Source organism: Mastigoproctus giganteus, chromosome 11 (assembly GCF_048544385.1).
Source record: "Mastigoproctus giganteus isolate SK-2022 chromosome 11, ASM4854438v1, whole genome shotgun sequence".
NCBI lineage: Eukaryota > Metazoa > Arthropoda > Arachnida > Uropygi > Thelyphonidae > Mastigoproctus > Mastigoproctus giganteus.
In genome coordinates this window covers 168,574,994-168,596,346 of record NC_143585.1, presented here as the reverse complement: position 1 = coordinate 168,596,346, position 21,353 = coordinate 168,574,994, and the positions used below count along the sequence as shown (strand labels likewise).

The following is a 21,353-nucleotide window of genomic DNA, read 5'->3' as shown; positions in this document are numbered from 1 at the left end:
CTGTGTCATGTCTCTTCCTCCCAATTTTAACAACTCTACAGTAACTTCATCTTCCTCTGTGGCTTTCTGATTCGTCATTTTCTTCAATGCATCTTCTACCTCATCAAGATGGATATCGGGTATGCTGTATGTGTTACTAATTTGTGATCCATCTTCCCCACTGTTGGCATCATTCCCTCGCTCCTTGTATAATTCTCTATAATAGTCTTCTGCTATTTAAACTATGCCTTCTCAGCGATTTATAAGTACACCATCGCTATTCTTTGGTTTCAATATAATTTGTCCTTCTGTATTACTGCTCATGGCTGCTGATTTAAGTCCTTTGTTTTCCCTTAATGCTTGTTCTACTTTTCTTGTGTTAAATCTTCTTATGTTCTCCTTGAGTCTCTTCGTAATGGCTTTGCATAACTCAGTATACTCAATTTTATCCTAGTCAGTGTTTATCTTGCTCTTCATTTCTCATCTTTGGTTCATCATGACAAGCGTTTCTTGACTAATTTTTTCTTCTTTGGATTTCTTTTTACCTATAGGTTTCTTGGGCTTTATCACTTTCAGAAAGTTGTAGTATTCCTCGTCGATATCTTGGTCCTGAACAGTCTGCAGAAGCTCAAACTTGTTCTCAAGGTCCAGTACACACTGCTTTTTCTCCTATTCTGTTATCTCAAAGACCTTCATATTATTTACTCGAGTCTGTTTTTTTTTTCCCTTTCTTTTCCTACATCTATATCACATGTGCATCTTACAATTCTGTGATCATTTCCAATATTTACCTCGTTCAGGACGGTAACATCATTCACGATATATCTTCTGTTAGTGAGGATGAAGTCGATTTCATTAGTTGTTAATTCATTTGGGCTCTTCAATGTCCACTTTCTGCTCACCCTTTTCTTGGAAGAAAGTGTTCATTATTGACATTCCTTGAGATTCTGCAAATTCCACAAGTCTTTCACCTATATCAGGCTTAATGTCCAAGTTTGCAGATGATACAAAGGTTGGCAGGGTTATTAATAACAGTAATGACAGTATACTGCTACAACAGGATCTGGAAAAGTCGGGCAGGTGAGCTGAGAAGTGGCAACTGAAGTTTAACATTGACAAATGCAAAGTACTGCATATGGGTAGCAGTAACCCTAGAGAAATGTTCCAACTGGGTGGTGCTACACTCAGGGTAGTGGAGAATGAAAGAGACTTGGGGGTAATTGTGCGGTCAGATATGAAGTTTTCTGAGCAGTGCAGACGGGCTGCCAGAGTAGGTCATGGGGGGTCTTGTCAATGATATACAGGAATTTTGCGAGTAGGGATAAGGAGGTAATTATACCCTTGTATAACGCAGTGGTCAGGCCACACCTTGAGTACTGTATACAGGTCTCGAGGCCTCATTTTAAGAAGGATCTAGAGTTGCTAGAACGAGTACAGAGAAGGGCAACAAGACTGGTGAGCGGAACAAAGGGATGCTCTTACGAAGAAAGGCTTAAGTTCTGCAAATTGCAGCCTCTGGAGACCAGGTACCTGCAAGGTGATCTGATTGAGGTGTATAAGGCCTTGAATGGATTGAGCAGGCTCAATTTTACAAACCTGAGGGGGCATAGATTCAAACTGAGGAAAGACAGTTGTAGAATAGATGTGTGGAAATTTGCCTTTAGCCAGTGGGTAGTTGATTGCTGGAACAAATTTCCATCTGTTGTTAAACAAACATTTGGATCGAATGGATCAGTGAAATGGGAAGGTTTTTTTTTTTTTTGGCCAATGCTGTATTAGCTTGCTTTCTTGCATCATATGCCTTTGCTAATGCTAAAAGGCCGACCGGGCTAGCCAGGTGGGTAAAGTGCCTGCCTGGCAACCCAAAGGTTGCGGGTTCGATTCCCGCCTCAGGCTTGGATCAAAGTACTGCAAAAACCTTGGGAGGTGCATTATGGCCATAGAAGCCTATTCGCCAACAACTACCAAAAAAAAAAAAAAATGCTAAAAGATCCTGATGATGATCAGTTGATTCCCTCTTTCTTACTTGGGAATTTTAATGGGCATAACACCCTGTGGGATGCTTCTGACATCAGTTGAAGGGGATGAGTCATTCGGCATATGCTCACTGACAATGACCTCTCCCTTCTGAATGTGGGAACAAATGCCTTCTTCCACATTTCTACCATTGATCTTTCTATCTGCTCCCCTTCTCTCTTTCCTTCACGTACCTGGGAGATGGAAGAAATCCCATATGGAAGTGATCACTTCCCCAAGATAACCTGCTTGCATACCAGGAGACCATGTTTTCTTTTTAGGTTACCATAGTGGAAGATTGATTAGGCCAACTGGAATGCCTTTCAAGATCTGGTAAATTTTGACATCACTACAGTCAGTTAGGAACCTATCAAAGATGGAATTATGAACATTACAGAAAACATCATCCATGCAGCTGCAATTGCAATTCCATAAACATCCACCTGGTTTCCACCATTTCCCAAATCATGGTGGAATTCACAATGCACAGCAGGAAAAAAGGCTCAAAACAAAGCATGGGGGATATTCCAATGATATCCTACAATGGCCAGCCTTAATAACCTAATAGCACACTACATCACCATCAGAGTCAAAGGAATCATGGATCTGTTTCACATCATCTATTATCGAGATAACCAGCAGTAAGGTGGTCTGGGGCAAAATAGAGAAAATGAAGGGAAAATACACAGCACACCCCTCCTCAGTCTTGGAATATAGTGGACGCAGACTCAACTGCAATGGAAACATCTCTTGGGAAAACATTTGCTAACATCTCAGCAACATCTTCTTATTCAGAGTATCTGGTCCTTAAACACATAACGGAAAAACAGGTCCTTAATTTTCATCAGAAAGTATCTACCCATATAATAAGCCATTTACCATACATGAGCTGAAAACAGCCATCATGCTAACCAAGGCTAGTGCTGTTGGACCAGACATCCGTTATGAGATGTAGTAGTAGTAGCAGCAGTAGTAGTAGTGGCATGTGATGCAAGAAAGCAAGTGTATGAGCTTATGCAGCATCAGCCAAAAAAAAAAAAAAAAAAAAAAAAATTTACAAAACAATTCTCTCTAAATGTTTGTCCAGTTCCTCCTTAAATTTATTTTACCTATCAACTTCCACAACGACAGATGGAAGTTTGTTCTAGCAATTAACCACCCGCTGGCTAAAGGCAAATTTCCGCACATCTATTCTACATCTGTCTTTCCTTAATTTTAATTTATGCCCCCTGAGGTTCGTAATCTGAACAAGTGGAAGAATCCCATCAGAATTCAGCGTTCTTAACCCAGTCAAGGCCTTATACACCTCAATCAGGAGACTGGGCTGGAGCAAATTTCAGTGGCTGGAGACTAGCCACCTCACAGGTGCCTAGTCTCCAGCCACTGCAATTTGCAGAACTTAAGCCTCTCTTGGTAAGTGGCGGCGCCTCCATAGCCAGATGGGAAGAAGCAGCAGTGTGTAGCACACGCTTCTTGATTAGACCGGGGTTCAAGCCCGTCACCACCAAATATGGAGGATGCGGAAAGGTCAAGGAATGACCACCGCATATCCTGGAGCAATATGGCCTTAGTTGCTAATGCTCCTAAAATTCAAAAAAAATAAAAAAAAACTTGGTAAGAGGATCCCTTCATTCCCCTCACCAATCTTGTTACCCTTCTCTGTACACCTCAAGCAAATCTACATCTTTCCTAAAATGAGGCCTCCAGACCTGTATGCAGTACTCAAGGCATGGCCTGACCATTGCCTTATACAGAGGGACAATCACCTCCTTTTCCCTGATAGCAAAATTCCTATATATCATTGACAAAACCCCATTACCTGCCCTGGCAGCCTGTTTGCATTGCTCAGAAAACTTCATATCTGACTGGACAATTACTCCCAGGTCTTTTTCATTTTCTACCACCTTAAGTGTTTTATAATCGCCAAAATTGCCATCTATCAACAAAATTCATGGAACACCTGCTCTTCCTATACAACAGAATTTTCCTTAGAGAACAGTTATAGACAGCTGGTGCAAGGCAATTATTATTGCTTTCACTAAGCTAGGAAAGGATCCTAAATTTCCAAAAAAATTACTCTCCTATTACTCTGAACTAGCTGTTTATGCAAAATATTGGAGAAAATTGTCAGTGCTCGTCTCTTACGGTACCTAGAATCAAATGACCTTGTCTCCTGCTTTCAGTTAAGCCTGTTTCAACGATGATGTTTCATTTTTGGACCTGTTTCAATGATGATGTTTCAAAATGATAATCAGGCTATATGGAAGATAGTTGAGTCTCTCTCTCTCACTGGAGTCACAGCAGTGTTGCTATGTTATGTTGCACCATGTACACTTACGTATTCAAAATAACATCTACAGTCAAAACATCTGGATCTGCATCTCTCATTTTTAATAGCACTTTTCAGATCATCTTGGAGAATACTTGAATATCAATCTGACACAAGCTATTTCACCAGAGTGTGCTGTTCCAAGTGCTTTTAAAACTAATCTGTTTGTCAATGGTGATGGTGTATTTTTGCACTGTATCCTTTGAACTACCAGTTCATAAGGTTTAAATCTATAGTCTCATCGATCATGATCACAGTATAGACCAAGGCTGCATTATGAATGCAGCTTCCTTAGTCTTTCACACTTGTCTCTAACCCTAGAGACATTTGTATATTCAATTTATACAGGTCCTATACTGTAGTTTGTTTGATATCAAATGTTTTGCCACACCTTACCTAAGATAAAAACTGGAACACACTGTAATGAGATATACTGAATGTCTTGCCTCTGTTCACACTGCTGTGCACATCAAGATGCATATATTGGATAGATCCAATATATGCATCTATCCAGTACATGCATATTGGATAGTGCCATCTATCAAATATGTATGTATCTTGTAACTCTGAAGTGGTAACTTTTCAGAATTAAGATATGTAGAAGGCACTATACAGTATGCATGTACCTTATGTGCTTGTCCCCAAACTTCCGCTATGTCAGTGCATAATTTATCTTTCATTACCAGAAATCTTATTTTTATTTCACTTCACCTCATAATATTATTATGGTATTAAGTTCTTTAATCTTTCTGATTTTTTTTTTTTGAAAAAAATAAAATTTTTTAATTTTTAAAAGATAAACAGTGAATTGATATGCAGTTTGAAATATTCTCTGTGTGTTTCGGTTTAAAATCATTTAAAATCTTGTCAGCACACTGAATACAATTTCTTATAATTTGCATATTTATTTCATAGTGTGCATTTCTTTTTAGTTTTTTTTAGCAAATAATGAAAGATGTAATCCTAAACATATTTCAATTAGTGCTTTACAGTTTTCTCAGTTAAATAGAATCAAATTTCATATTCTGTGTTAACTACTGTTCATTTTCAAAGTACTATGTAAAATAAAATTTACTAGGAACAAATTTTATAGTAAGTAAGTAAGGATTTATGATTATTATTGTATAACCTCCTCTCATCTAACAGTCTCATCTAACTTACTTTACTGCTGTCATTCTTTCTTTCTTCCTCTAACAGCCTCCTCCTGATGGCTTCTAACCTATTGCAGTCAAAGCACACCTTCTCTGTGGGTGGGTTCTATGAAATTTTCATTAAGCTATAATTTCTTCCTTTAAAATTTTTATATGCAAAAAATATGAATGATTTCTAAATATATTGTAAGGAAGGACATTTTGCAAGTTATTCAGGTGAATAAATAACTAAAAAGAGAACACAAACTCCTTCTCTACTCTTTCTATTCTTATTCATCATGGGACTCGATACCAAGTGAGCTTGTCCATTAACTTTTTTTTCTGAAGTTTTGCTGAAGCAGCTGGTAACTTGGGGAACATGTAACTGTAAAAATGGTGAATTTATTGTGGATTACAGTTGTTACATTTAAAGAAATATTAATAGTGTGTGTGTGTGTTGGGGGGGGGGTTTGCCTGACAATCTGGAAGCTGCCTTGCTCCCTTTCTGAGGCTTAAACAGTTTAATGGCTATACCTATAAACCCTTCTGGCACGAGCACTGTACAGGTGTTAAGACTGAATAAAATAAATTTCTCATTCAATGTTTAAGCCTTACAAGAAGGGAGCAAGGTAGCTTCAAAAAAATCAGACAGTCCTCCCCTTCTCCCATTATTACTTCAGATGTAATAACTTTAATCTATAATAAACTAATAAACTCATTTTTCTACACAGTTTTGTGTTCTCTTTTTTGTGATTGACTTGAGAGTTCGCATTTTCACAAATTGAAGTATGTAGTAATCATTTTGTGAAATGAAGAATTAATGAAATATAATGAAATGAAGGAAATACATAGAGTTATAAATGTAATTTATATTTATAGAGTTATAAATATAAATCTTGGGTTTGAAAATGCCATTATAGCAATATGGGTGGAAAGAATGACTGGCTGTTAGCTACTGTATCCATACGAACATAATGTGCAAGACAGTGGTTACCACATCATGTTCTGTACTTTGGTAGATATTGTAATCTTACAAGATAATGCATTTCTAATAAAATTTATGTTACTTGAAACATAGAAGTTATGCTGTGTAATTGAAAAAAAATTGACAGGGCAAGGCAGTTGTCATAAAATTGCGAACACAGTGTGTTATATTTGCAGTTGTATGACATTTCATTTTATGTTGTGAGTTGTTACAGTTATTAGTCTTATTAATAAGATAGTTACTTTCAGTTCATATTTATATATTAATAAACATGATATTCATTAATAAGGAGAAAGAAAACAGAAGGTAATCCTTTACTTTAGCATCATGGCTTTTTAGCGTGGTAGCAATGGATAGAGCATGCTTGTCGCTTGCTCTATTTGCCTGATTCTGTGCTAGGAATTTACACCGTACTTCCAGTAATTTAGAAGAAGTTTAAAAAATGTTTTTATACATTGAATATTTTTTAATGTTTATAATTTCTATCTGCCTATATTTGGGGAAGGGTCCCAGTATTTTCTAATGGGGAGTAGGCTAAACTAGTGTTACATGGGATCATTAAACTTTAATAATCTGATCAAATAGCAGTAAAAAAAAAAAAAAGTCTTAGGAGAGGTCTAGATCTCTAATGTGGTCATTCAACTCAACTCATCTTGGGTAAACAGTTCTGGCTCCAGTGTCTCTTCATTGGGTGGACTCAATATCTGCTGAAGTTTTCAGGTCTCCGTCAATCACACCTTCATTGCATTCCATTTCCACATTTGAAGGATTTAGTCCATGCTGTTGGAAGTAGTGGAATTGATATACTGTCACTGTGAGGGATTGGTCTCATAGCTGAATTCAGTTTAAATAAACATTCTTGTACTTATTCTTCACTGAGGATCACACTACAAAAGAAACAATCACCATCATCTTTTGATTCCCTCCATATCATGGATGTGACAAATGGCATCAACATTTTCATTTCATTCAACCATATAATCTATTAGACCAAGGTACAAATAACAGGTGGTGCCCATACCTCTAGCTTCCTATGGGACAACCAAAGCATAAAATTTTCCCGAATATCTGTTTTTATTGTACCATTGTGATTTAGTTTGGGAAGAGCCACACACATACAGCAGAATTTGTTAGGGTGATTTTTTCACTTTCAAGGCATAATAACAAATATGTTTTAGTAATTCATCAGATCTTACTTGAAACAAAATATAATTAAATTATGAAATAACAAGGACATAGGTGTATTCAAACAATTACATAAATATTAATCTGTAAGCAATAATAATAATAAATAAATAAATAATTAAATTATGTTAAATAATTATGTCATGTAGATATGGTATAATTAGGCTCATCATGTATATTCTTTCTTCTTTGGTCCTTAGCTGGCGGCTGGAGGAGGCGGTTGGCCACGCAACCAGTACGCTGCTGTAGGTGCCGCAGGGTTTCAGACTTGCTCTGTGATGTTCTTCCATGCTTTACAATCCATGGCGTTGGTCCTGGCCTGATTAAGGTCGAGACGTCGGCTCTTCAGGTCGTTTTCCTAGGCACGGTCCGTTGAATGCTCCATTGGGTGGGTCGTTGTCTCCAAAGGAGTGTGGATGGTATTCTATTCGCGCCCATTCTACATACGTGGCCAAACCATCTAAGCCTTTGCTTCTGGATTTGGTTGGCGATGGTTGGTTGCTGTTGGCATCTGGCGCAGATGGTATCATTAGTGATATGGTCACGAAGTGAGATGCCCAGGATTTGCTGCAGGCATCGCATTTGGAATACCTCAGATTTGTTTAAATCTAGCTTGAGACAAATCCATGTTTCCGATCCGTAAAGGAGAATGGGCAGGATCAAAGTCCAGAAGAGTCGGATTTTAGTCTTTGAGGAAATGTTGGTCCTCTTCCACAACCATTTGAGCTAGGCGAACACAGTGGCTGCCTGTCCAATTCTGCTGTGGATCTCCACGGTGGATGCAACTTTCTTCTCCTGGACCAGCGACCCAAGGTATTTAAAATCCTGAACTTGCTCGATCTGGACACCTTCGAGATAGATGTTGGCTTGTGACCCATCTGTTGTCAGGGCATTTTGTCTTATCAGCATTGATCTTCAACCCGTATGGCCGGGCAATGCGGGCAATGTCATAGAGGATGTCCGTGGCTTCAGCGTCGTTTCCAGCAAAGATAGCACTATTGTCGGCAAACATCAAGTCAGTCACATAGTGATCCTTGCCGTATTGTATGCCCTGTCTGTTGCTGAATGCTTGCCTCATAATGGCGTCGACCACAATATTGAAAAGCAACAAGGAGGCCATGTTCCCTTGGCGGACTCCAGTTTGGATGGTAAATTCCTCAGATAAATCGTTCTGGATGCGCACCTGGCTGGTTAAACCGTTGTATGCAGTTTGAAGGGGTGTGATGACTTTTCGAGGTACATGTTCGACCTCTAGCAATTTCCATAAAACGGGCCGGTGGACACAGTCGAAAGCAGACTTAAAGTCAATAAAAACAATGACGGTTCGCCGTCCACACCGGATCCTCTCCTCCATCAGCTGACGGATGGCGAAGATTTGATCACAGCATCCTCGCCCGGGTCTAAATCCTGCCTGTTCTTCTCGACTGGTTTGCTCGCTATGTTTTTGCAGCCTTGATTGAATGATCTTCATAAGGACCTTTCCGATGATGGAAAGGAGACTGATGCCACAGTAGTTCTTGCAATCCCGGTTATCACCTTTCTTGTGGATATGCACGATAATAGCTTTCCTCCATGTTAGCGGAATTTGTTCAGTGTACCAGATGGTTTTGAGGAAATGGTGCCCTGCCATTCTTTAGGGATTGTATGGCTGCTTTCACTTCTTCTACTGTAGGCTCGACATCGACCATGGAGACCTCAGGGGGATCGATCGGTGGTGTGGCTGCTAGTGGTCCCTCAGGTGGGTCATGATTATACAATGCTTTAAAGAATTCACTCCACCGTTGCAGGCGTTCGGACGGTGATCGCATGAAAGTCCCATCAGCGTTCTTGATGTTGTCACTAGTCAATTTGGTCTTTCCACTCAGACATCTGAGGGTGCGGTAGAGAGTGCGGTACTCGTGCTTGGATGCCACCTCTTCAAGATCGTCTACCACTTGGTTCCAGTATGCTTCTCTCTCCGCTTTCATCCTCTGTCGGACCTCTCGGTTTAACTGCCGGTACCGTTCGAAGTCGACCAATTTTGCCTGTTTACGTTTGTCCATGAGGTCGAGGCACTCGTCTGATATCCATGATTGCGTCGGGCAGGTGGGCATAGGAGCTTGGCACATTTCAGGATGGCATCAGAGATCTGCTTTTCTTCTTCATTTATATCCTTGGATGTGGCCAGTGTCTCAAAGCGGTTGGATAGGGCGATGTGATATGCCTGTTTGTTGGCAGCATTCATTAGCTGCCTCCAGTCTAGCTTGGCTGACCAAGATGACCTTTTTGCATGTCGTAGTTTGAGCTGCACCTTAGCCCGGATGAGGTAGTGATCAGATCCGGAATCAGGTCCCCTCATGGCACGGACGTCCATGAGTGATGAGCGAAATCGGGCGTCGATCAAAATGTAGTCCAGGATTGCTGAGTCCTTGCCAGATGGATTTCGCCATGTAAGTCGATGTTTTTGAGGGTGCTGGAAATGGCTGTTTCCGATGATCAGGTTGTTAGATGCGGCAAACGACAGCAGACGTAGTCCGTTGTCATTGATCTTCCCATGACCAAACTTGCCCATTGTTGTTTCCCAACCAGATCTGTCCACGCCAATGTGGACATTAAAGTCACCTGCAAGGATGATCACTTCTGTCTGTGGAATTGAATCCAGTGTATGTTGGAGCTGGTTGTAAAAATCATTCTTGGTCGGGTCCAAGCTAGTCTCAGTTGGTGCATAGGCGGAGATGATATGGGTCTTGATGGTGCCCTTGACAGTAAGGACTGCCAGGCGGTCCTATATTGGTTGGAAAGCGACCACGCTACTGGTGGCCTGAACATCGACCATAAAGCCCACTCCTGCTTCTCGTTTCTCACCACCAGAGTAGAATAGCGTAACTGCTTCGTTAGGTGCTGGTGGTTGGATGATCATCGTTCCATGCCCGGTGAGCCTTAGTTTAGATAATGCCGCGATTGATATCTTGGACCTAAGTAGTTCTTGGGTGATGATTTCCTTTTGTCCAACGTGGTGCTCCATTCGAACATTCCATTTGCCAATGTTAATTGCCCTTTTCGGCATAGTAAGCTTACTGCTGTGGTCAGTGGTCCACTTCACACCGGCACCCTGGGTCCCCAGTGCTGGCGCATCAGCTGCCCCGGATGCAGTAACATTGTTGAAAGAGCTTGTTCCGAATTTCATGTGGTTTCTTGCCTAGTTTCCCCGGTTTCCCGGTTCTGGTCATTTCGGCAGGAAGACCACCCTCCTCCTTTTGCAACCGGGCTTGGGACCGTCCATGGCGGAGTTATCATGTATATAATATCAGTCTCATTGCAAAAACTAGATATGCTAGAGGAAAACGGAACACAAATTTGAAATCAACTTCCAGAGATGTATTTTACTCCCCCACATATTTTTTTTCCAATAAAAAATGCAACAATGCTCAAAAAAATTAGAAATAGTTGAAAGAACATAAATAAGTAATAATATGTATATGAAATTATTAATTGCAGAAAAATTTACTTTTATGCCTTATGGGTACATAATGATGAAATAAGTACTGTTCTACAAAATAACAGCATGTTACTTATGGTTCATATAATAACAGAAATTCTATGAAAGCAGTGATTTTTTTTTTTTTCATTTCTTTGCTTATACACCTAATTCTGTTTTTACACGATAGATACGTTCCTGAAAAATACGTGTAAAAAAATTTGTGTAAAAAAAAGATTGTATTTATGGAAGAAAAGAAGATTGGTTCCAGATCTAAAAAATCAGTAAAAATAATTAAAAAAAAACACATAAAAATATTCGTTATAAGCTTATTACTTTATTTCAACAAATTACACATGTAATAATATGTAATGAAAATGTATTAAAGTAAATTTGTATGCATATGAAATGAAACATATTTTTCATAAAAAAAATCTGTTTTACACATAACAAGATTTTATTCATTTTCACTTTCTGATAATAAGCAGCGCATATGTTTGCGTACGACTGGAATATCACTGCTATCACTAGAAATGTTGTGGACATCGTCTTCTTCCTCTATTAATGATTTGGTGCATTATGGCCACAGCTGCCAATGCGCCATTAAAAACCAAACCAAACGTCTATTAATGAAATTCTTTCTGTAATCTCTTGAGCAAAATCAGCATGAGTCTCCTCTGGTGCTGATGTTTCACCGGTTTTACGAACAAATTCAGTTATTAATCGTTGTGTTCGTGTTTTGGTTAGGCCATTATATAATTCTCTGTAAGAGGCTGTCAACAACTTCAGTTCACGTTGAAACTTCCCAGCACGTTCCTCATTAGAGTCATGTTTGACAAAATGATTACCTAATTTTCTGGCCAGTTCCAGACCTTCTTTTATTAAATCTGCATTTAGAACAGTATCATTTTCTTCATTATCACTGTGTTCTGTGGGATAAGGAGTCCCAAGGACAACCTCTAATATTTCATCTTCGCTTTGGGCTTTGTCGGTTAAGAATTCATCAATATCTTCAAACGATAGATAATCGAATCCTTCTCCACCAATTTTGTGTGCCATTGTAATGATGTTAGGAAATTTGATCGTATTAGGATGATGGGATCTTTGCTTTTTACACATTGTGGCCAAACCGCTTTCCAACATGCATTTAAAGTTGCTGGTTTTAATTCAGTTAACGCTAATCCAACTTGATTGATACAATTCATAATTGAGAATTTCTTCCACACATCAATGACTGTTAGTGTTTCATCGTTCAGTTTGTCCAAAACGTGTTGGAATGTTCGTTTTACGTAGTATGTTTTAATTGTCGCAATTATACCTTGGTCTAGCGGTTGTATCAAAGATGTAGTATTAGGTGGCAGAAATAAAATTTGTACGTTTCGAGACCTTTCAAATTCATATAACGTCTCACTTCTGGGACGAAACATTTGTTGAACCATTCTATAAAGATAGCAGTGGTCACCCAGGTCTTCTTGTTTGCCATCCAGTGAACAGGCAGTTTATTGATATCTACACCTTTCATTGAACGTGGGTTTAGGTCTCGATTTACCAGCAGTGGTTTCAACATACGATCTCCTGAAGCATTGGAAGAAAATAATAAGGTCACACGAACCTTATCTACCTTAAAACCACCAGCAGTTTTCTATGATTTTGCTACATACATTCTGTTTGGCATTTGTTTCCAGAAGAAACCAGTTTCATCTGCATTCCACACTTGATCAGGAGTGTATCCTCCATCTTCAATAATTTTTGCAAGTTCCTGCAGGAATACTTTAGCAGCCGATTCATCTGCAGATGCAGTTTCACCTTTATAATTTTTATATTATGAAGAGCATTCCTTTTAAGAAACACTGTCATCCAACCTGTACTCGCAGAAAATTCATAGCATTAGCATTAGTAGAGGCATATGATGCAAGAAAGCAAGCTTATGCAGCATCAGCCAAAAAAAAAAAAAAAAAAAAACTTCCACTTCACCCCTCCGTTCGTTCGAAATACCTGTCCAGCTGAGCGTTAAATTTATTTAGGCTATCAACTTCCACAACAAGGGATGGAAGTCTGTTCCACCAACCAACTACCCGCTGGCTAAAGGCAAATTTCCGCACATCTATCCTACATCTGTCTTTGCTCAATTTGAATTTATGCCCTCTCAGGTGTTTATTCTGAGCAAGAGGAATAATCCCATCAGCATTGAGCATGCTCAAACCATTCAAGGCTTTATACACCTCTATCAGATGACCTCGCCGGTGCCTAGTCTCCAGACACTGTAATTTACAAAACTTAAGCCTTTCTTCATAAGAGCAACCCTTCGTTCCATTCATTAATCTTGTTGCCCTTCTCTGTACTCGTTCCAGCAGCTCTACATCCTTCTTGAAATGAGGCCTCCAGACCTGTATACAGTACTCAGTTGGTCAGGCCACACCTGACCATTGCCTTATACAAGGGAATAATCACCTCCTTATCCCTGCTAGAAAAATTCCTGTATATCATCGATAAGACACCATGAGCTACTCTTGCAGCCCGTCTGCACTGCTCAGAGAACTTCATATCTGCCTGCACAATTACCCCCAGGTCCTTTTCATTCTCTACCACTGTCAGTGTAGTACCACAGAGTTCATACGTTGCTCTGGGATTGCTGTTTCCCATATGTAGTACTTTACATTTGTCAATGTTAAAATTCATTTGCCACCTCTCAGCCCATCTGCTCAACCTTTCCAGATGCTGTTGCAACAGCATAGCGTCAGTAGTGTCCTTAACAACCCTGCCAACCTTTGTATTGTCTGCAAACTTGGACATTAAGCTTGATATACCATCATCAGTATTATTTATAAATACAGAAAACAAAAATTAACCCAACACTGAACCCTGAAGGACTCCACTAATAACATTAATCCACAATGAGCAGTGTCCATTGAATACCACTCTCTGTCTTCTCCCCTCAACCACCCCTTTATCCATAGCAGCAATTTGCCTGCAATGCCACACTGATCCAATTTCTGCAGCAGTCTTCCATGTGCAACAGTATCAAAAGCCTTTCTAAGATCCAAGTATATAATATCAAAGTTATTCCCTGCCTCCAGTTCTTTTGTGACTGCATCATAGTATCCAATCAAATTGGTCAGGGTAGACTTCCCCTTAACAAAACCATGCTGTGTCCGAGCTATAACTGAAGTCTTGTCTAGATGATCCTGCAGTGCATCTTTAACCAGTGCCTCCATTAATTTTCCTGGAACAGAAGTTAAACTCACAGGTCTATAATTACTTGTTCCTCTATAATTACTAGCCTTTGATCCTCCTTTGTGAATTGGCGTCACATTTGCACATCTCTAGTCTATGGGTACCTTCCCTGAGTTCAAGAAATCTCTCATAATTATGGCTAAGGATTATCTTACTTCCTCTGCTGCCTCTTTTAATATAACTGGATAGATCCCATCCACCTGAGGTGCCTTTCTTGTGTTTATCTTCAACAATTTCTCCTCCACTTTACTCTCAGTTATTACAAGATTATCTAGCTTACTGCCAGAGTTGAATACACCTCTGACATTCCCCTCACTGAATAACTCATGTGTGAATGTCGATGCAAAATATTCATTTAGTTTGTTAGCTACCTGAGCAGCATCATGAACAGGTGAACCATCGATATCAAGTGGACCAATTTGATTCATCCCCTTCCTTCTAGAGTTTACATAAGTAAAGAACTCTTTGCATCCCTTGCCAAAGATTTCTCATAGTCTGCCTTCACCTGCCTAACGTCTTATGTAACTTGGTTACAGATCAACTTATATCTGTCATAGGCTTCTGCGTGACGTGTTAATTTATATGTATCCCATGCATTTTTCTTCTCTGCCATATGTCTCATTAGTTCATCTGACATCCATTTAGGCCTAAACCTTGAACAATATTTCTTAGTTGGTATGTAAAGCCTAGTAGCTTCCAAGATATGTTCTTTGAATGCTTCCCATTTTGAATTTACTGTTGGTAACATCATCAGTTGGTCCCACTGTATAGAATTTAAATAGTCTCAGACCATCGTAGTCGCCTTTACGAAAGCAATAACCCTTCCCTTTACCCCTGATGGTAGTTTCCTCTTTGAGTAAATCCCACTTCAGCACACTGTGATCACTACCACCTAGTGATTCCTCTATCTGCAGATTCTTAATTCATGAAGAATCACTACTGATAATCAAATCAAGAGTATTACTCCCTCTAGTTGCCTCCCGAACATGCTGATGTAGAAAACAATCATCCGATAAATCCACAAAAGCCTTGCTAGTGTGTGAGTGACCAACCCACAAATTCCAGTCAATATCTGGAAATTAAAATCCTCCATTATAAGACTCTCTGATTTACTGGCCCATTATAAGACTCTCTGATTTACTGGCCCACTCTATTTCCCTGTACAGTTTCTTATTATACTCATCAGTGTCATTAGGCCTGGTCCGTCCTTTTATAATGACCCCGTTTGAATTTCCGTCCTTTTATAATGATCGCCGTTTATGTTTTAGCCATCTGTCTGAACCTTATACACTCAGACAGGTTTTATCGGACAATGACAACGTGTCAGCTATTTGTAAGTTTTTACAACTTATTAATCTAAATAATTCTATCTAAAATATTTTTATCGTTTTATGCTATATGAACATTTTATATTGTATATTATTTTACAATAATATACAAATAATTTTAATATTATAGTTTTATATTCTACATCCTTTTGACTTGGCGCATTATAGCCTTAGATGCTAATGCGCCATAAAACCCTAAAACAAACAAACAAACAAACAAACATCATTAGGCCTGTAGCACACTCCTACTCTCAATTTTGATCTCCCAGTGCTTATGTCACACCAAATTGACTCGACACTGCACTGTCCACCGATGTCGACTGGCTTCACTTCCTTGGATTTTATGTGTTTCTTAACTAATAGCATAACCCCTCCTTAATTCCTATTCCTGTCTACCCTTTCTGTAGACGTTGTACTCCCCAAATTCCAGTTCTGCATTCATTATATCTGTGTGACACCACGTCTCTTATATCCTAACAATATCCGCCTTTTATGCTTTGAGCAATACTTCAAATTCATCAAATTTATTTACCAAACTCCTAGCATTGGTATACACGCAAGTATACATGCATCTGTTCTTTTTCTTAGCTACTCTAACACAACCTATGTGTTTACTTGTACCGCAATGACTCCCAGCAGTCTCTGAAATATCCTGCATCTTGTTTTTCAGGCTGCTGCTCATTTCAATAGAAGCAGTGCAAGAATCACTTTCACCTCTGCCAGTGGCTACTGTTAATCTATCAGTCCTTGTATCCCCCCAAGCTAGCAGTTTTCTGACCTACCTAACACTGCCTCTATAGCATCAGCAAATATTCTTGCACCCTTTCTATTTAAGTGTATCCCATCCCTGTAGAAGCAGTCTCTCCTGTTAACAAGTACAGACCAGGCTGAAAAAAATTCTACCCCTTGAGCCTTGCACAATCTTTCCAGGGCCGACTTGATCGACAAGGCTCTCATCATATACTCCCTCCTGTTGTGTCTGGGCAGAATTGCAGACACTTTCAAATTAACCCTAATTCACGGCTTTTTTTCAACAGTGACCTGTATTTGTTAAGTAATTCTGCCGGTCTCCTACTCTTAATATCATTAGTTCCAACGTTTACAACTATATCACCTTTTGTGCACTTAAAAGATGATATCCGCTCTACAACATCATCAACCTTTGCCCCTGGCAGACATACCCTGGTCCTGTTCCACCTATCCTTTTTACAAAGCATGTTCCCCGTTTCCCTGACAATAGAGTCACCAACAACTACTAGTTCTTGTGGGACCAGCGCATTTTGCCTTGGGGGTTGTCGCACTGTTGCGTGATAACCAAGTGAAGCTCTGGCATTGATGTGGGAAGCTGAGAGCTTGATGGGCCCCTCACTTTAGATCCTTATATACTTTCTGTTTAACTGAGATGAAATGTTTGGTTCCTTTTCTTTAATCCGTCTCTAAATTCTTAGTGCTGTTTGCTTGATGGCATTTCCATCTACTGGTACTTTTTTTGTGACTGATCTTCTATCCATATTACCAGAGCCTTTTCCATTTTTTCCTTGACAATATCTCTTGTATATGATGGTGAATTAACACTTACTTTTGTTCCAGAACATACCGACTTCCTAATTGCAGCTTCATTGTTCTTAATAGTTCTTACAGTAGCTTCATGTGCACCAAAATCCTTTCCTACAGATGTAGCCTCTTGTCCAGTTGCAAGATGATCTAAAATTTGAATTTTAAGTTCCAAAGAAATCACTTTCCTTTTCATTTTGGTAATAGGCGAATTATTCGACATTATATAAGGGCTACTGAAAAATATCTCAGTTATAATTAATAAAAAAAGATATGAAAAATTTGTAAACTTACAATTTATTGACTATCGGCAAAATTAATAAATTTATATGTGCACAAATTTCACTGAAGATTCTTTCACTTTGAAATAGAGCTTACTACTAAATGTCTTCCGGAGATACAATGCACGAATACTGTAGATGTGCACCAAATTCAATAAAAATGTTGAGGATTCATAGATACCTAGATGTACACATTGGTAAACAAAAGCACCGGTTTCAGAACGCACACACTAGCTGTTATTCAATCTATCGGTGCATGTAATATAGAAATTATACTAATATGCCACAAATAAAAAAAAATTTTCTTAGAATTTAGGCAAAAAAAAATTTATAGAAATCGTGTTAAATCAAAATGACTCGCGTAAAAAGAGAATTAAATATTTATTTTGAATTCGTGTTAAATCAAATTTGTGTAAAAAAAGTTCGTGCAAAAACAGAATTAGGTGTACTAGGATGACAGGTAGTTATATAACTAAAGAAACAACAAAATGCACACTAATATTTCGTTGGCCCACCCTTTGCTTTGACAAAAATTTACAAATACTACTGGTCTACTATAACAGAATATTTATGGAAAACATTTATCCCAGCTCTTGGCATCATGCCACAGTCCTTGCCTTTTTGAAACCTGGAAAAGACCCTACAATTCCATACAATTACCGACCAATTTCCCTCTCCAGTTGCCTCGGAAAATTACTTGAAAAAATTATTCATAATCGATTTGCATGGGCCATCGAAGCACAACATCTAATGAGTAATAATCAGCATGGCTTTCGTAAGAACAGGTCCTCCTTAGATCTCATGATCAAGGCAGAGTCTGCAATTCGCAATGCCTTCGTAAAAAAATGAACATCTTGTTTTGGTGTCCATAGACATAGAGAAGGCATTTGACACTACCTGGCGTCATGGCATTCTCAGCGACCTCCATGCCCTTGGTCTACGAGGCAACCTTCCTATTTTCATCAGGAACTTTCTCCAGACTCGTTCGTTCCAAGTTCGATACCACAACTCGCTTTCAATGACATTCTTACAGGAAGAGGGAGTGCCACAAGGTTCAGTATTGAGTGCAACCCTCTTTGCCCTTAAAATTGATTCTATCACAAAGGAACTTCCAAATACAGTTGAGACCTATCTTTATGCGGATGATCTCTCCATTTCTTGCCATTCTCAGAATATGAGATCCACCTTTGGACCTTGAATAAGGTCCAAAGGTGGGCAGGACTCAATGGCTATCGACTATCTCAGCAGAAAACTGTTGCAATCCACTTTTGTAATCAACGAAAAATGCATGCAGATCCTGAACTTCAGATGTCAAATTTTATCATTCCAGTGTCCAACAATATCAGATTCTTGGGATTAATCCTTGACAGAAAATTAAATTTCTTAGATCACATTAAATCGCTGCGTACTTCCTGCCTCAAAAAACTGAACATACTCAGAGCTTTATCTGCAATGTCTTGGGGAGCAGACCGTACATCTTTGCTTCTATTATATAGAGCATTGATCAGATCCCGTTTGGATTATGGTGCTCCAATCTACGATTCTGCTCGAAAGAGTACACTACGCTGGTTGGACCCTATACAGCATAGTGCATTGCGGATTGCCCTTGGCGCATTCAGAACATCTCCTACCCACAGTTTATACATTGAAGCACATGAGCCCCCTCTTTGTCTCCGCAGGAAAGCACTACTTCTTAAGTATGCAGCCCGAATACAAAGTTACTGTCAGCATCCTATTGGGCCATATCTCTTTAATCCACCACTGCAAAACCTTTATAGAAATAAACCCAGTAAAATAAGACCGGCAGGCTTACGCCTAATTGAAGTAACACAGAATTGGAATATTCCTAATGTCAACAGGCTAGATGTAGTGAAATGCTCTCACCCACCTTGGACACCTCCTCCACAATTAACTTGTGATACTTATCTTCAAAAATGGGGAAAGAATCTCCTACCGTCACTCAACGTGAAACAACTCCATGCAAGCCATATTCAGAAATATGCTAATTTATTGCCAATATATACTGATGGCTCCAAATCACATTCAGCCGTTGGAGCAGCAGCAGTATTTCCCTCTACAATCATTTCTGCTTCCCTTCCACCTGAGTATAGCAGCTTCTCTGCAGAACTTCATGCAATAAAGTTAGCTTTAGAAAACCTGAATCGCTACCCATCTCTAAAATATATTGTATACACTGACTCTCTAAGCTCAATTACAGCAATACAAAACTTTTCTTACAAGGTTCATCCTATTTTAAACCAAATCAGAAGCCTCTTATTAAAAATTGAAGAACGTCATCAATCAGTGACCTTTTGTTGGATCCCAGCCCATTCGGGGATAAAAGGGAATGAACTGGCTGACAAAACTGCCAAAAATCCATCAACTTATGATTTAACCCTTGCTCCAACTGATAAAGTTTAAACAGGATCCACAACTTTGGCGCTCTAGCACCAAAATAGTACGCAGAGAAGAAGTAGTGCTTGCACGAGCGCGGATAGGACATACACATCTGACACACCTTCACCTACTTACAGGAGAGGATCCTCCTCATTGTCCACACTGTTCCTCGCACTTATCAGTCAAACACATTCTCATTGACTGCCCTCACTACGATCAGGACAGAATATCCATCCTCCTTTCCCTAAAAAATCTTCCGGAACCGAAGACATTAAAAAATATTATAGGTGACGATGCAAACATCAATGAATTCTTCTCGTTTTTGAAAAAAATTGGATTGTATGAAAAATTCTAAAACATCACTGTAATAAATCATAAATTGATTCTATCTGAAATTTGAATTTTATCATTTTCCTATGAATAGGTGCACTATAGCCCCAGCAGCTCGTGCGCCATTAAACCCCCATCACAACAACAACAACCTTTGCTTTGATAACTGCTGCACATCATAGAACATAAGGTACTGAACGTATTCCTGGGAAACTCATGGTACCTAACACAGATTGTCTCCTGCAGCCCTCTCAGTGTTTTTGTTTCTTTTGCATTACTGAAACACCCATTTTGTTCCAACAATTTTCAAATGGATTGAGGTCTGGACTCTTCCCCAGGCCATGTTATTGTGTGAATTGATTTACCCTTCAACTATTTTTGCATCTGTCGACAGTAAAGACAGCAAAATAAATTACATTTATTTAAGCAAGAGTGCAACATTTCATAAATTTAAAACTTTTCCTAATTTTATCAAGTAATATTTACAGTTTTGGCTCTATGACCTGGACCAGAGTCATTCTGAAAAATGCAAAATGCAATGGATCTTTAGCACATTTCCACTGATCCAAATATGCAGAAGATATTTGTGAATGTCCACTTCTTTTCCATCTGTTTCAACCATCAGTTTCTGATAATTTTCATAATAAATGTGCCACTGTTGACTGATTACAGTGAATTCTTTTAACTTTTTCATGCATAGAACGTCCCTCTGCATTTAATGCAGCAGCACTTTTCCTTCGTGGTGTTAATTGCAAAAACTTAGCCATTACAATAGCACAAAATATGGGCTTGTGGCATTGCATTGTATACTGTTGCTAGGGTGATGCAATCATGTATAGCACATGGCATCTAAGAGAGCTTGCTAGAAATGGATCATGTAGTATGGTAATGCTATTAGAAAACATATATGATATATTGCCAATTTTTACAGAAATTTAGTGAAATCTGCAAGTGATACAATTTTTTGAGCACGACTATACTTGTTAATCTTTGTTATTAGAGGGGGTGGACAGATGATTTTTTTTTTTTTTTATGTGAACCCCAAACACGAGAGGTATTAGGACCTATAGTACTTAGTACCGTGCTTGGGTTTGAGGTTAAGAAGACGAAAGAAGATATTTGTTGACATTGGACTTGAACTTCTGTAG

General features: G+C 39.0%; 1 protein-coding gene across 4 annotated transcripts in view; it reads left to right on the top strand.

Moving 5' to 3' along the window:
- The window catches only part of LOC150078563 (catenin delta-2-like), a 666,545-nt gene that overhangs the window by 620,892 nt on the left and 24,300 nt on the right, over positions 1 to 21,353 (top strand). The window contains exon 20 of one of the 4 annotated variants that reach the window (XM_090385059.1): positions 5,522 to 5,574. The exons of the other annotated variants lie outside the window; for them this stretch is intronic. Within the exon in view, the coding sequence (XP_090241185.1) occupies positions 5,522 to 5,542 (21 nt within the window). The 3' untranslated portion in view covers positions 5,543 to 5,574. The remainder of the gene's footprint in view (positions 1 to 5,521; positions 5,575 to 21,353) is intronic. 4 annotated transcript variants of the gene reach the window in all.